The sequence below is a fragment of the Populus trichocarpa genome, chromosome 1 (assembly GCF_000002775.5).
Source record: "Populus trichocarpa isolate Nisqually-1 chromosome 1, P.trichocarpa_v4.1, whole genome shotgun sequence".
NCBI lineage: Eukaryota > Viridiplantae > Streptophyta > Magnoliopsida > Malpighiales > Salicaceae > Populus > Populus trichocarpa.
In genome coordinates, this window is record NC_037285.2 from 31,788,982 (window position 1) to 31,805,056 (window position 16,075).

General features: G+C 32.4%; 1 protein-coding gene across 2 annotated transcripts; it reads left to right on the plus strand.

Moving 5' to 3' along the window:
- Positions 1–1,176: 1,176 nt before the first annotated feature.
- LOC7492033 (WAT1-related protein At5g64700) lies at positions 1,177–5,205 on the plus strand. 2 transcript variants are annotated; one of them, XM_002300170.4, is made up of 7 exons: positions 1,177–1,462; positions 1,586–1,648; positions 1,851–1,967; positions 3,240–3,492; positions 3,830–3,988; positions 4,512–4,663; positions 4,858–5,205. In XM_002300170.4, the coding sequence occupies exons 1-7, from the start codon at positions 1,290–1,292 to the stop codon at positions 5,024–5,026; spliced, it is 1,086 nt and encodes a 361-aa protein (XP_002300206.2). In that variant the 5' UTR covers positions 1,177–1,289; the 3' UTR covers positions 5,027–5,205. The 2 variants fall into 2 exon arrangements, with proteins under 2 accessions (XP_002300206.2, XP_024437783.1); XM_024582015.2 differs by lacking the exon at positions 3,830–3,988.
- The last annotated feature ends 10,870 nt before the right edge of the window (positions 5,206–16,075 follow it).

The following is a 16,075-nucleotide window of genomic DNA, read 5'->3' on the forward strand; positions in this document are numbered from 1 at the left end:
TAACATTTGATTTTGATTTATTTTTATGTCAAATTTGTGGTTCATTCTTTTATTGCTATTTATTTTGTTTTGTTTTGTTTTAAGTCCTTTTTTTATTGCTTTTATTTTCAATTTTTTATCCTTCATCATTTTGTGATTGAGAATCATACTTTGTTATTTTTTAGGGTTTGCTTTCTATGATGTTAGTTTTAGGCTCATGATAAGAGTCACGAGTTTTGAATATTAACATAAATTAACTTCAGTTTTTTTATGTTATTTTTCAATTTGATTTTTTCCTATCTCATCCTTTAACATTTGGTTTATTGAGAATTGATTTTTGATCCTTTTCTTTTTGCTTTTCTTTCTATAGAATTATCCCAATTCTATGTTTATGGTCACAGGGTTAACAAGTTAACCCAAGTTGATTTAATTTTTTTTTCATTGCTTTTTTTTTAATGAATTTGTTTCTTGTTCTGCCATTCAACATTGAATTGTTTGATATTTAAATTTCATTATTTTAATCAATTTATTTTTTTAAGTACCTTAATATCATGATCAGGTCGTAAATTTGACATACTAGCTTGGATAGGTTCAGGTCGGTTTCTTTATCTTTTTTCGCTATCAATTATTTTTGTCACTCTATTTATTATAGTTGCATTTTTTATTTGTATTATGAAAATTATGCAAGCTTATTAAAAATAATGAAGTCAATGACAAAAATCTCATTTTTTTTTTAAAAATCCTACATTATCTTATTTTTTCTATACTGTTAAAAAAATTAAGATAGCTCATAGCATAGCAGGTGGCAACTATCTAGTTTTCTCTGAAAACCAAGGAGAAGTAGGTCCCTCTTGAGAAAAATACAAATGCACTATGGATGCGGGATACAAATGTACTCACACGATGAGCTGAGAAGCTGGAATTATAGTAGTATATAGTATATACCACCAAGGCCCTCGTGAAAAGAGAGGTTTACTCAAGTTGCTATCAAAGGTTCCAATTCGAAATACAATCGCTGCATGGGTAGTGAATAGAGACACCATTATAACAAACCTTTAGGTGGTCCCTTGTTATGGTAATAAAGTAGCCTCCTATCTTGGCCACACACGTCCCCATAGAGAAGGGGCCAGTAGTTTTCATCGGATGTTCTCATTATTACCCTTTGAATGTTAAACTTATATAAACCTTGCTCAACATAACCAAACATGCAAATCTTTCAACATTTGTTGTAGCTTTAACCATATTGAAGTTCTAGCTAGCTTATATAATTTTGTTTTGAAGCTCTGATATATACATATTTTCATTGAGTAATGGGTGAAAAGAAGCCTTATTTGGCTGTGCTTTTAGTGCAATCAATCTATGGTGGAATGTTCATGATCTCAAAGGCTGCTTTCAATGGTGGTATGAACAACTATGTGTTTGTCTTCTATAGACAGGCTGCGGCAACTCTTTTCTTAGCCCCTTTTGCCTTCTATTTCGAATGGTATAATTCTATTCAATTCCCATGTTTTTCTTTCTCTTTTTTTTGGTATGATCATCTTGGTCTTTATTAATTAAGATGTTGAAATTAAGTTGACAATTATTTAATCTTGAATTAATTTTATAGGAAAAATAGACCACCACTATCGTTTGTTACCTTCTGCAAGATTTTCTTCCTCGCTCTATTTGGGTATGTATTCAAATTCAGTTTACAACTACTTTTTTTCTAGAGTACGAGTCCTTGCCATGATCAACATGCATGACCCTGGTTTTAAAGCAATTTGAATATATATTCAATGTTCTGAGAGTATTTCGATCTTTTTCTTGAACAATAAATTAGTGTCTAAACAATTTGAAAATGTTATTTTCTTTTGTGGTTTCAATTTGATCAGAATTAGTTTCTGCTTGGATATATTTGGTATTGGCATCATCTATGCAACCGCGACATTGGCTGCTGCAATTTCAAACTGCCTTCCTGTCATCACTTTCTTCTTGGCACTTCTACTCAGGTAATAACAGCCAAACTTCCATTATTAAGTACAAGCAAGGTGGTGTTCATCAACACAAACGAGCTTCGGAGTCCATATATAGATTTTTTCTTGAAAAAGCAAGAAACGCTGATTCTTTTTAGGTTTCGAGTCTCACGTTCATCTATACATAATACATCACTAAAAAAAAATTGATGTTCACCACCTTGGCACGACATAATGTTCATGTACACCTTCAAAGAAATTTCATGTTTTCCCACTTCGAGACCTACCTACAAGCAATTTGCTAGTGCTTGGAGATCTATGATCTCATGGTGCTTCTTCAAACTGTTGCTAGAGCATCTAAAATGAACAATGACACTATCCCATTTTGGTAAGATTGCTTTGTAATTTCTTATTCGAATTTAGTTATGACGTTTAACCCTACCACTAAACTTTGATGGGCATAAATTCTGTAGGAATACCTTAAAGAACATTTATTAAATAATAGATGGATAATAATTAGTACACTATAGTAAATAAATTAAATGGATATTAACACTTTTTCTGTGCTTATATATATTTGATGGATCGAATTGGATTCAAATGTTAGTTAATAAAGTGATTTGATTCAAATGTATGTTAATAATTGCTTTGAAAAATATTGCTCTTTAGCTTTTATTTTTTCATGATATCAATTATTTATCAAAATTCCCCCCTTTATTAACAATTTAACCGTCCTTTTGATTGTCATTATTTTACCACGAACGTCTACACAAATTATACAATCAGCTTGTTATTCTCGTCAACTTTGCTTTTATCCATTTTAAATCAAGGATTCTTGTCAATTTTCTTCTCTCCATTAGAAATCTAGGATTCTTATACTATAGCTAGCACCTCCATCAGAACTTACTTTACTTTTTCGTCAACTATAGCTAGCTAGTAATCTCTTAAGAATTAATCATCATGCATGGAGATTGGCAAGCTTGTTTTATTTGATTTCCACACGGACCCAATTGCAAGTTTTTAGTTTTAATTATATATTCCCCGAATTTTTTTTTATATAGAAATTGGACCAAATTTGTAATTTGAACACGTAAGACTTGATTGATTACAGTGACCTTGGTACGTATTATAGTGTGGGGGCTGTGGACTGGAGAAGCATATACATCATATACCCATTGTAGTTTAGAGCTAAGAAACAAAAGCAATGAAATTACTTATCATTTCATGTATTTGCAAATTGGAACTTTTTTTTTTTTGTGATTAAACTTTAGGTTTCTTTGGATTAACTTATATAGTATGGAATTACAGGATGGAGGTGTTGAAATTTAAGACAGTCTCAGGGATTGCCAAGATTGCAGGGATAGTAGCATGTATAGCTGGCGCAGCAACCCTGGCCTTATACAAGGGCCCTCACTTTAATCTTATGTGCCTTCAGCACCTCTCTGGGAGTCATAACAGCCAAGGAATTATTAGTCATATTCCTTCTAGCCAAACCAGGATAAAGGGTTGCTTCCTCTTGTTCTTGTCCAATATTTTATGGGGCTTATGGCTAGTGTTGCAGGTACTTTTTTTTTTTTTTTAATTTTATATATGAAATGTTGCAGGTAACTCTACCTACGTTTTTATAATTCAATAAACTATATTCCAACCCTTGTACTTTATACAAGGTTCAACTTCAGCCCTTAATAGTTTAGGAAAAAAATGATTATTGATTGGCTTCCATTAATTAGGTTTTAACCACGAAAGGCCATATTGAAACTTTGCAGAAAAGAATGGTTAATATTGTGAAATTTTAATTTATAAGGGCTGAAGGAGTATATTGTGAAACACAGGGTCTAAAACCTTTTAGTTTTATGTATGCATTTTTCATCATGGCTTTGCTCACTGTTTTGAGACAGGTAAGAGTTTTGAAAAATTACCCATCAAAGCTTCTATTCATAACTCTTCAGTGCTTTCTAAGCACAATTCAGTTATTTGCCATTGCCGTTGCCGCTGAAAGAGATCCTCGTGAGTGGGAGCTGGGCTGGAACGTCAGACTTCTTGCTGTAGCTTACTGTGTAAATTATCTATCCACTCTTTATAGTGTCTTCTTTGCCTCACATTTTAGTCACTAAGGTGACATTATACCATGTTATTAAACATTGCCTGGACTGCTATGTCAATCTAGTGATCCTCTGATCCAGGATTTATCTTAGGCTGGATTTTATATTGAATTAAATGAGAATTGACCCGGTAAATCAATTTAAAACTTGATTTGATTTGTTTTATTTTTTTAAATAACATTATTTTAATTTTTTTTTTTAAATCTTGAAATGATGCTATTATGACTTGACTTTCCCAACTATGACACCTAAAGCTTGAGTTAGATTATTCATCAACTGAGTTTTATAACTATGAATTATATATATTTCATTTCACATTTTTTTTATAATATTACGAGGTACTTGTATTTTTTGGACTAAATAATTCGTTGATACATGCTTCACTAAGATCGATGGTTTTTTTTATAATTAATTCAAATAAGTTGTAGAAAATATATAAGTACCTATATGCTAATATAACTTTTGCGAATTGTGACAGGGAATTGTCGTGACTGGTGTTACATTTTACTTGCAAGCATGGGTTATAGAGAAGAAAGGGCCAGTTTTCTTGGCCATGTCAACTCCATTCACTTTGGTCTTTACAATGATTTTTTCTTCTATTCTCCTATGCGAGACCATCACTTTGGGAAGGTACTTAACCTCAGTTCTTTGTAATCCACAGGAAGAAGTCTTAACCTTAAGTTATACACTAATATTTCTCAATTGGATCCCCTCATCCATAAGTATTAATATAGTGTTTTCTGTCTCAAGTATCAATTTTATGCTCTAAATTAGCCACTGATCTATTGTTTTTAATTTCTTTTGTCCACTTTCTTGTGTTGTAGTGTTTTGGGTGGGCTCATGCTGGTCGGAGGACTTTATAGTGTTCTATGGGGAAAAAGAAAAGAAGAGAAAATGAATGATGAGAACAGTTTAAAAGCTGAAGCTGACAGAGAATGCTTAGAGTTGAAACAGGCAGTGCAAGCGGAACCTAAGGGCCCATTGTTAGTGTAACATTTAGGTTCTTGCTTTTCATGCATGCTACCATTCCCTTGTAAAGGCATTAATTATAAAAAAATAATTCCAAGTAGATATTTGGAAGCCAATTGCATCTTTCTCCCCCTATTGGAAGAGATGGAGAGGGGGATTTTAACTTGTAATATCCTTATAATAAAGCTACACTTTCGTCTCCACCATTATAAGATAAGGTGTGATTGTAGCCCGGAGTGGTATTAAAAGCTGTCGAGCACAATAGGTGAAGAATTAACCATCGATGAAACGCAAATTAAACTACAAATTCTAACAGTTCACCATTGTATAATTCAGCAATTACACGCCTGGAAAGGAGAATTATTTATATAATTCTTCGGTCGATGAACGGAAATGCAACCATTATTTCTTTCCCGCTGATATGCTTCTAGGCATGCAATTAAATTACAATGTCATGAACTATAGCATTACAAAGATTAATTAATCTACACAGCGCTACCTTTATTGACTTCAGATTGAGGGGTAACAGCAACCTCTGGTGATTCCTGATCAGAATTGTTTGGCAACACTGCAGGTTGCTTTTTGTTCTTCGCATTTTTACTTTTCCCCCACAGCACGGTGTATAATCCAGTTATTATCAACACTCCCCCCAATATGCTGTGCCATCAAAATACATTGACAAGTGAGCTGCATTAAATGTTAGGGATATTTGTCTAAGCGTGGAAGAATTAAATGTTAAGAATCCTTGTGTGGTTAAAAGAAAGTTCAAGCACCTTCCCAAATGAAGTTTCTCTTGAAAGACCAGGGAACCTGCCAATGCCACAACCAAAAGCATCAAGGGATTGAAGATGGCTACATATAATGGGCCTCTTTTAGCTATGCACCATGCCATCAAAGTGATATTCAGCCCAGATGCTAAGAACCCCTGCAAACCAAGTCCATCAACATCAAGGGATTAAACAATTTTGTAGGAAAAAAACCCAATTCTCAACTTTATATACTACTTTTTTTGGATGAAATCCCATGTTTCATCGTGGTTTGCTTCGGTCAGGATATAAAATCATCTAGTCCATACAAAGGCACTAGAATTTCCCTAAATGTGATTGGGATTGGATCGTAATTAGATTGCTTGGAAGGCATGAATTACTCGACAAATTTAACTAATTATACATAATATAAGTTGTTCTTTTCTTAGGGAGGCATGCACTATAAGGCATCTTAATATTTATAATGGTACTTACCAAGTAAATGACAGAAATGAGGCGGATGTTCGATTCAAGCTTCCAGTCAGACCATTTCCTTTCAAAGCAAAGTGCATAAATAATAGCCTGAATTGATCCCATCAAACTCATCAAAGCTGTACTGGAGTAGAAGCATGGGTACCTCTCATTAATTTTCGCCTGTCATTAATTAAACCCAACATAAGAAATATAAGTAATATGGTGACTTGTTACCATAATTATACAGATCGTATAATTTTAAGAGATGATGATAATTTTATGTTAAAAAATAATATAAATTATATCTTAAGACATCACCTAATAATTTAGGTTTTCTTGATTGAGATAATTTTTTAATATAATATTAAAATTTTGCTAACCAAACGATTACAAGTTTCAATCTCACCACTTTTATTTTTTCTTCTAATTAAAATTAATTAATAACACAAGTTAGAATAAACATATATAAATTTCAAGTTTACTTGAGAAGATGTGATAGAGAATAATATAAATTATATCTCGAGACTTCACCTAATAATTTAAGTTTTTGTGTCGAATTAGTTTTTTAGCATTTTAGTCCCCACGCTCTTGGAAGATTTTATTCAAATCTTCCTATAATTTTACAATTAAGGTTCTTGTATAATATTTATAGGAATAAATTAATGGTGAGAAAAAAAACCCGCATGTATCACCCCAAAAGCAATTGCTTTACTTGAGCATAAGGGCATATATGTGACCAAATCATCTAAATCTATCTTACTTTACCTGAAGTATCACCCAAAAAGCATAAAACACACATGCAATCAGAGAAATTGCCAAGCCAAACATTTGTTGTTTCACTGATCCTACAGTGTTCTGGTGATGATTATGATGATATTTCAGAAGATTAATGTTGGTGTGCCAGATGTTGATCTCAATGCCTTTGTAAAATGTAAGCAGCATTGCGCCTCCTATGCATATTGCAGTGCCTGCCACATTAGCTATCCCCCGTGCATTATTTAGTGACAAAGTTTCCATCCTGAAGAAACAACGAAAAAGTTATTTTATGTTGCCTTTCTAGTAAATTATGGCTACATTTGGAGGTCTAGTTTTACCGTATTTATAATTTTATGGTGATCAAAACGGTAAATATTCATTTTAAAAAAAAACAGATAGAAGAAAAAGATAGAAACAAGAAAGAGAAAACAAAAGAAATATTTTTCAATATAAATAGAAATGCTCTTATTTTTTTTTTTATAGATATTAGATTTAATTTTCTTTTTCATCATCTATCTATCTTTCTTCTTTTTTTTTAAAGGGAAGAAATAACTACTTAACACCATAAAAAATTCTGCAACAGTGAGGTTTCTTCACTGGTACTTTAACAATAACAAATTATCTTGACTTGTATGGAAGAACCTGTTGTCTCGAAAATCATGATATTCATAAAAAAAGAAAAGAAAAGAAGAAGCAAAAACCTGCTGATTGCTTCTTCCTAAATAAAAATTAATTGTTTTGCTGCTACTTATTTTATTAAATAAACAAAAAGATTAATAATAGTAATAATAAAACTCACCTGAAAAGGAGGGCAACTATGTACGTAAATGCTGGGCTAAGATTGTACAAAGCTGCAGCAAATGTCATGGATGTTAAGTTTAAGCTTGCCAGGTATAAATTGTGGTATATTGATCCCCTGAAAAAAAAAAACAATTCACCATCTTTTTCATGATCAATGCTATAATGTCTATGAATATTTCGGAATTTTTTTCTGATTTAAACAAGGTGTAACTGGTTTGAAATATAAAATAGAGAAAACCCTCATCGATTCCTAAATTCCAAATTCATTCTCTCAAGATTTGAACTTAAGATGTTTTGTTCAAGAATCCCAAAGCTAGATTTTCTGGAAACGACATGAGAATATTTTAATATTAGTTTAATTCTACACATGTCAGCTATGGTCTCTTGTTCACACACACACGCGTAGGGCCATACCCGAATAGAGCAAGGAAGAATATCTGAAAGAAGACAACCCATGTCAGCTTTGGTCTCTTGTTCCTGCCATACAAAATTAAAAGGATATCAACTGAATCAAGGGTAATAATTTTTTTGACTTTCATAATGTAGTTTTCTTCTTTGTTTCTCTAGGAATTGTCAGGTTTTAATTAGTAGCAATAAAAATGATTTACCAACAAATGCTTTATAATAAAATGTGGATTCCATGTACTTTAAATGATTGAGCTTCTATGAAAAAAAAAAAAAAAACTTCAAGTGTGTGTATATAATTTTTCTTGTGGGTGAGTGACTAGGAATGATATATACCATATATATATACCGGCCGGAATGGATATGGATGAACGGTTCATACGAATATATACGAGTGACTTACATTCCATGTACAAGTCATTTAGATTCCTGTAACGTATGTATTTGTCCTTATGAGACAAGAAGAATTGATTTGCGTGTCAACAAAATGGTCCATGGATACAAGAGAAGAATTAATTAGCATAATACAGTATCTTCCTAAATAGCAATAAATAGTGTTGGAATTTCTATGCAGGTTGTTTGGAATGAATAACTCCTCGACTTGAATTCAATCATAATATTTCATGTGAATTTAATTAAAAAATAAATTGAATTTAAATATTTGAATAAGATATAATTCAATTCAATTAATTTTTTATATTATTCTTGTTATTAATTTTCATCTTATTTCTTTAAAGTTTTTTTTTTTTAAAAAAACGAGGTATTTTAGAAAACTTAGTTTTAATATTAATTTTTTTTTAGAATTGTAAATTACGTACAGGGTTGACATCTAATTTATTTTTGTATTATTTTTAAAAATTAAATTTTATATAAAATTCAATTTTTAATACTCAAAAACTTTTGAGATTTTATTAAATTCTCCGAATTGATTCTATTTCAATTCAGAAAGTTATAAATATGCTATTAAATTGACTAAAATGGGTTTCTGAAATTTCCCATATATTTTTTGTCCAAGCAAAAGGCAACAATATTCATTTTTTTCAGTTTAAACAAAAGTTTCATTTAATTAACCAATTAAATATTACGTGCTTCTTCAAAGGAGAGAACCATATATATATATATATATATATATATATATATGCATGCCGAGAGCAAAGGAGCTTGAGCACATACACACACATATTTTACTATATGAAATTAATTGTTGAAGGTGTGACTCGAATATAAGAGTTAACGTTATGCAAGAAGCAAGAGTACTGTCATTGAACTATATATAAGTTTATTGAAATATAAAAATAAGTAAATAATAACCATTAATTACGTACCTTTCAACAATGAGAGCAATAGGACACAGGAAGGCTGCACCAAAAAGCAAGCGATAAGCAACTGCTACCCTTATGCTCATGCCATCATTGATAACCAGCTTGTAGAAAATATTGATCCCTCCAAACACGATCTGAACAAATATCATGGCAATACCTGGGTGAACACTACCGAAGCAAGTGCATGCCATGATCTCTCTACTCAGTTATTTTCCCCTCTCAAGACAAGAAACTCTTTCTCTCCTTCTCTGTATGCGGGGGTTTCTGGTTCTTGGATTGTGGTAGTGCAATCCAATTTTAGAGGTATATTGTAGGGCTGCATGCAGCATGATACCCCGTACACTTGGAACCAAACCAGACCGGAACTTTGACTACGAATTGCTATATAATTGGCCGTGTTGTGGAGCATTAATGACGGTTTAATTATGTATCTAACTGTCTTCTGTACATGGTAGATTCCATTTTTTTGGAAAACGTATCAGCTGGGTGTGTGTTTCGTGGACACTGATACAAGCCATATCAACGCTGTACTAACTCATGGTGCACTAGTTTTTCTATAAAAATAAAAAAAAAAAACAAAAAACCAGCCGTTCTTGCCAGTCCAAAATTCCAGCCCAGACTGCTAGAATTCTTAGATTGACACCTGATACTGACATGGTTTGTTCAATCTTGATCTGATGGACATCTTTTTATGTTTTTTTCTAATTTTCTTTTGGATTTTCAGCAGTCACATACACAATTTTTTTATATACACAATTTTTTTTATAAACATATATACAAGTTTTTTTATACAAAACACATGACACAACAAAAGCATGCATGTCATAATAATTATGACATCATATAATTAACTAATGACCATTATGACTAACCAATAGTAACATACCAATACATTCTCATTTTTCATGAAAAAATTCTAAGGCTCGAGTATATAAATATAACCGGTCACAGGGCACAGGACATGGAAAGCCGAGCCATAAGTTAGCCATGCAAGGGTACATGCCACCCAAGTTGTAACCATATAAAAGCTAGCCAAAATCAAGTCAAACTATCTAATTTCTAGCCATTAGACATAGATATGCACCCCCTTAACTTTTCTTACATTATTCTATTTTTTTATATTTATTGACTTAAATATTTTAGTGTTTATATTTTTATAAAAAATTAATTTTTTAAAAACAACTCAGACGAGACAAAGATTTGCTTTATCAATCAGGACACAAGTCATGGAAATCACAAATGTCTAAATTTTTTCCAAAAATGTATATACAACATTAACAAAATTCTTGCCTTTTCTAAATAAATTTACGACATTTTTTAAGTTTTTTTTTTAATTTTTATATATTCTTGTATATATTTCATTTTTTATATATAGATATCCTTTTATTTTTGGACAAAAATATTTCTTAAATTGACAAATGAAAAAAAATAGAACATAAACAAATAAAAAAATTAATTTTATAATTTAAAAAAAACACAACTTAAAAATCTTGAAAAAAATCGGAACCACCTATAGTCAATTTTTCATTATTATCTTGCAATGGGATAATATCATCTTAACATCGCTACTCTTATTTATTAATTACAACAAAAAAATTAGAAAAAGATTTATTATCTCCTCTCTCTCTCTATTCAAATATATCCAAAAAATTCAAATCGCCATATTCAATAACAATTGACACTACTAAAAAATATAGTAATTAGCAACGGATCACTCCGTTACAAATAATACTAAAATCCGTTGCTAAAATAATTTAGCAACGAAATCAGCAACGGAAAATATCGGATGCAAATTTGTCGTTGCTAATTTCTCAGCAACGGAAATTCCGTTGCTATTTTTGTGAATCAGCAACGGATTGTCTGTTGCTGATTGATGAATTATTTATAATCAACAACGGAAAATCCGTTGCTGAGTATATTATTTTTAATAAATTAATTTTTATTTATTTATTTAAATGGCTTTTAATTTATTTATTTAATTATTTATGGATATTTTAAAAGTTGTAGAATATATAACCAACATAAATTAATATTAAAAATAATTGCATCACTAATACAAAATGGAATAAAAATAATATTCATATTATAAAAATTCAACAATTTCCAATTACATCCAAGTCAATAATACATGCACAAGAAGGATTCGATGGAAAGAGATGGCCTTAATTTGAGCCTGGATTGATAGCAAATACAAAACGACCATGAAGGTTAAAGGCTTCAAAGACATTAGAACAAATTCACTGATACAAGGATTGCTCCAACCAATTTCTAACTGGATTGTATTTATGCTTTTGGAACATTCTCAACCATGAACAATACAAGCTGTTTCTGTGAAATTTTCAAACCATATTCACTGCTCTTTTATCCTCTTCTTCTGGAAAAACAATTTTCACAGGTTTATTAGAAAGAGAATCAACAATTTCCAATAATTTTCAATAACACAGAAATAAACATAATTGAAAACAAAATGTTAAATGGCAATGGGCAAACTCAACTCTCACGGGTTTATTAGAAATAGAATCAACAATTTCTTATTACATAGACTTATCAGAAAGAGAATCTGATTTCGTTTATCTTATTGCGTAGCTAGCCTTTGAAAGCAAATAGAATTGCAAAACCACTAGAAAAATATTGAAAAAACTCACACAGACTTCCCTATCAGCAGGTTCTAAAGTCACAATCCTTCCTGGATACTCTGTTGTGCCTCTATGGTCAGTGCTGCCTATTACCAGAACAAAAAACATCCACCAATACATTTCACTGACAAATACTCCCTCCAATATATTTGTATTTACGAGTAAGAGAAAGAAACCTTGGTAAAATACACGGCGATATCCTTTGATGAAGCCAACGATACGATCATCGTAGTTAAAGCCTGCTTTTCATATTGGAGACCCATATATAAATACCCACAACGACCCATTTTTCCATGTTTCTCCTGCATAACACAAAGCAAAATAAAAGGTGGATTATTGCAACGAAAATGATCTGATTGGGTGGTGGCAATGGTGCTGGAGGTTGTTCCCAGATTGAGACTTTGTTTAGAAATTTAGTTGAAATGGCATTTTTAAAAAAATTTAAAAATAAAATTATTTTAAAATAATTTTTTTTTAATATTTTCAAATCTAATATAAAAATAATTTTTTTAAATAAAAATAATTTTTTTAAATAAAAATAATATTTTAAACCGTAACATCTACTGTATTTTCAAACACCTTCCGAATAAATGGTTGTTGCCCTTTGTGATTGGTGAAGACAACGGGATTTGCTCATCGGTATCATCAAACAAAAGATAGATCTAATGTTGCAGGTGATGCAAGAAGTAGAGCGGTGGGAAAGCGGGGACACAGGATAGGCAAATACTTGAGAAAGAGTAGCATCCAGTGTGGTCAAAACTCCAGCACTAATCGGTTAATATTGAAATTAACTTAACTTTCAAGCACAAAACATAGAACTCACACCAAACAAGTATCAACGCTATGATGGAAACTTCTCTTCTTTCTTTCTTTCCCGAAGGGGAGAGAAGGAAAAAAAAGAATCCCAAAAGAAGAATGAATTGAACTGAAGGGGCGATGATGGATCTGGTGCGATGTTGCCATGGGTCTGTGTTTTTGGTGGTTTACAGAGAAAGATTTAAACTGTTAAGATGAAGGAGAAGAAGATGAAGAAGAAAAATTAGAGATGTTGAAAACGAATGAAAAGAAAATGAAAAGTTTAGGACAAAGGAAAATCAAATCGATGAAGAGAGGGTGGTTTTTCTACAGCTATGCATGTTATTAGGGACGAAGAAGATGGGAAGTTAATTAATTTTCAGTTGTTGGTTTTGTTGTTCTTTGTTTATGTTTCTAAGGGTGTGGGGGTGGGGGGCGTCCTGTAGGTTTAGAAAGCAATGGAGAGAAATTCAATGGTTGAGATTTTATTTTATCATAAGTAATCAACGGTTTCTATAATTTTGGTTTTATATTAAGATTTAATTAATTATTGTTTTAATTAGCAACGGATTATCCGTTGCAAACTTTATGTTGTCTTTAGCAACGGATTTTCCGTTGCTAAAATCTGTTGCTAATATTAAAAAAATAATATATGTCTAATCCGTTACAAATCAGTTACTGAATTTAGCAACGGATATTTCCGTTGCTAAATTCAGATGCTAATAGCTCTTTTTTTTTAGTAGCGTGAGACACCATTTTTTCTCTTTCTATTATGGGATGTGTTTTAAAATAGGAAAATATTATGTTTCTTGTTATATAGATTTATCTTTTGTAATAAGTTACACCATAGTTTTGAAACCCGGCCCGGCCCGGGACCCAGGGCTGAAATCAGGCCGGGTTGAAGAAAAAACAGGGGAAGAAAAAACCCTGTGTGACCCGGCTGGTTGACCCGGCAAGACCCGGTTGCAACCCGTTAATTTTTTTTTATACTAAAATGACGTCGTTTTGATTTAAAAAAATTGACTCGGGCGACTCGATGACCCGGTCAAAACCTGGTGACCCGGTCAAAACCCGGAACCTAGGCCTTGGACTGAGCCGGCCACCGGGCCGGGTCTAAAAACTATGAGTTACACCATAATAGATGTACAATGCTCTAATCATATAAATAGTAAAGGAGCCTCCCTAATTAAGATGCTAACTAAATTATTACAAAACTGTGTTTCAACTTGGTATCAGAACCTCTCTACCTTAAACAAGTTTAGGCTTTCTTCTCCTTCACGTGGTCGGCTCAGCCGCAAACCTGTTCTGATTTCCTATGCCAGGTTCTTCTACTCTCTGCCAAACCCTGTTCTTCTCCTCTGCTACAAATAATTTTGTTTGTAGACCTTGCTCGGCCAACCTCTCCTCTCTGTCAAAGACATGATCAATCAAGGCGTGCTCATCTTCTTCCTCTCAATCTGTTTTGTGTGACAGCTCTTCGCAGGATTTTCAATTGGTTATTGCTACTGCCATCTTATCTATCACGATTCAGTTTCTGTCATCTTGCCACTCTTCTCTATCACGGTTACTGTTATAGATCCATCGGTTAGTGCTGCTGCTGACATTAATGTCAGCTGTTCTTCACCAAATTCATTCTCTCCTGTTCCTGGACTAACAACAACAACCAACACAACCAACAACAACCAACACAACCATGGCTCCTTCTGCTGCAACAGTAGCACTTATTCTCTCTTCTCTAACACCCAGCAGGTTATCAATCTCAAACTCATCAACAATAATGATTTGTTTTGGCATATGCCGATGAAGCCGTATCTGGTTAGTTAAGGAAGTTCTTCTTTCCGATCAGAGTAAAGATGACCTTTTTATCATTTCATAGTCTTCATTGACTTGTAAACAAAATCATACCAAGATGGAATAAGATTTGTAGCCTCTAATTCATTGCCCAATCTGCAATTTCCTTATCAATTTGTTAGCCAATTTCTTATGCAAAAATCATAAAGACAGGTATTTCCAAAACCCAGAGTCTGCCCAGCATGTAACATACCCTCCACCTCAGCATCTTTGCTAATGTTCGAAGTTTCAGCTGCAGGATGATCAGTTGAGTGTTACGAATGTTACCTTGACGAATGCCAAAATCCATGGAGCATGAGAAGTCGTCATCTTGGCCAGCCATTGCCGGCTGCACACTACTAGAAAAGGTAATGAGTTTAATTTTGGCCTTTGTTTTCCGTAAAACCATGTGGTGGACGTACGTTAGTGGGATGCTCGCCGTTCCATTCTTCCTCGTGTATTATGGAAGAATTACCTACAGGGGAATGTTATTCATCATATAATAGTGGGCCGAAAGGAATTCATGACTGTGACTGTCGGCTTTCATCGTGGTCTGGACTGGTTTCAGGCTTGTGAGATGGGCTCAAGCTGCCTTTACCCTGCCTGTTGGATCCTGAACAGGCGACTTATTTGAATGCAGAAGTGGTTGAATGGGAGACACTTGAACATAATCTCTTTTACATTATGTTTTTAAAATACCATGTTCAGTATAAAAAATTAAAATAAAAAATCATTTTGCATGATTGAGCATTGCAAAAAAAATACTTTTAGTCACTGAAAATATATAAAAACAAATATTTATCATTAGAAAAGGAGATTTCATTGAGGTTATTAATAAAATATACAATAAACTCGTATATATGACAAGAATTGAGTTTTGAACCATTAGAGTAGCAAAAATAGGCTTTGACACTTTTAGTCAAAAAAAAATCTTGTCACTTGAGAATTTTTATTATTATTAATTTATTCTGAAAAAAAAAATGAATTTTTTATTTTTATTTTAGATGGAAACCCAATAAAGCAATGTATTTGGGGCAAGCTTTTAATAGGAAGTTTATCAAGATCAAAATGAATGATAATGAGATTGAGCATTATAAAAAATATACTTTTCCCGAACAATTACTTAGAAAACTGAAAAGTATAGTTTTTTTTAATTACTAGATAGTGACTCTAGTTTTTCATGATATACATTTTAATCCCTGTTGCGATGTTCTTCGAGGTACGATAAAATAACAACTTTATTGGGGACCTTAGGGTTAAGTCCAATTACTTGTGTTTATTCTCTTAATTTTTGTTCTTTTAATTGCT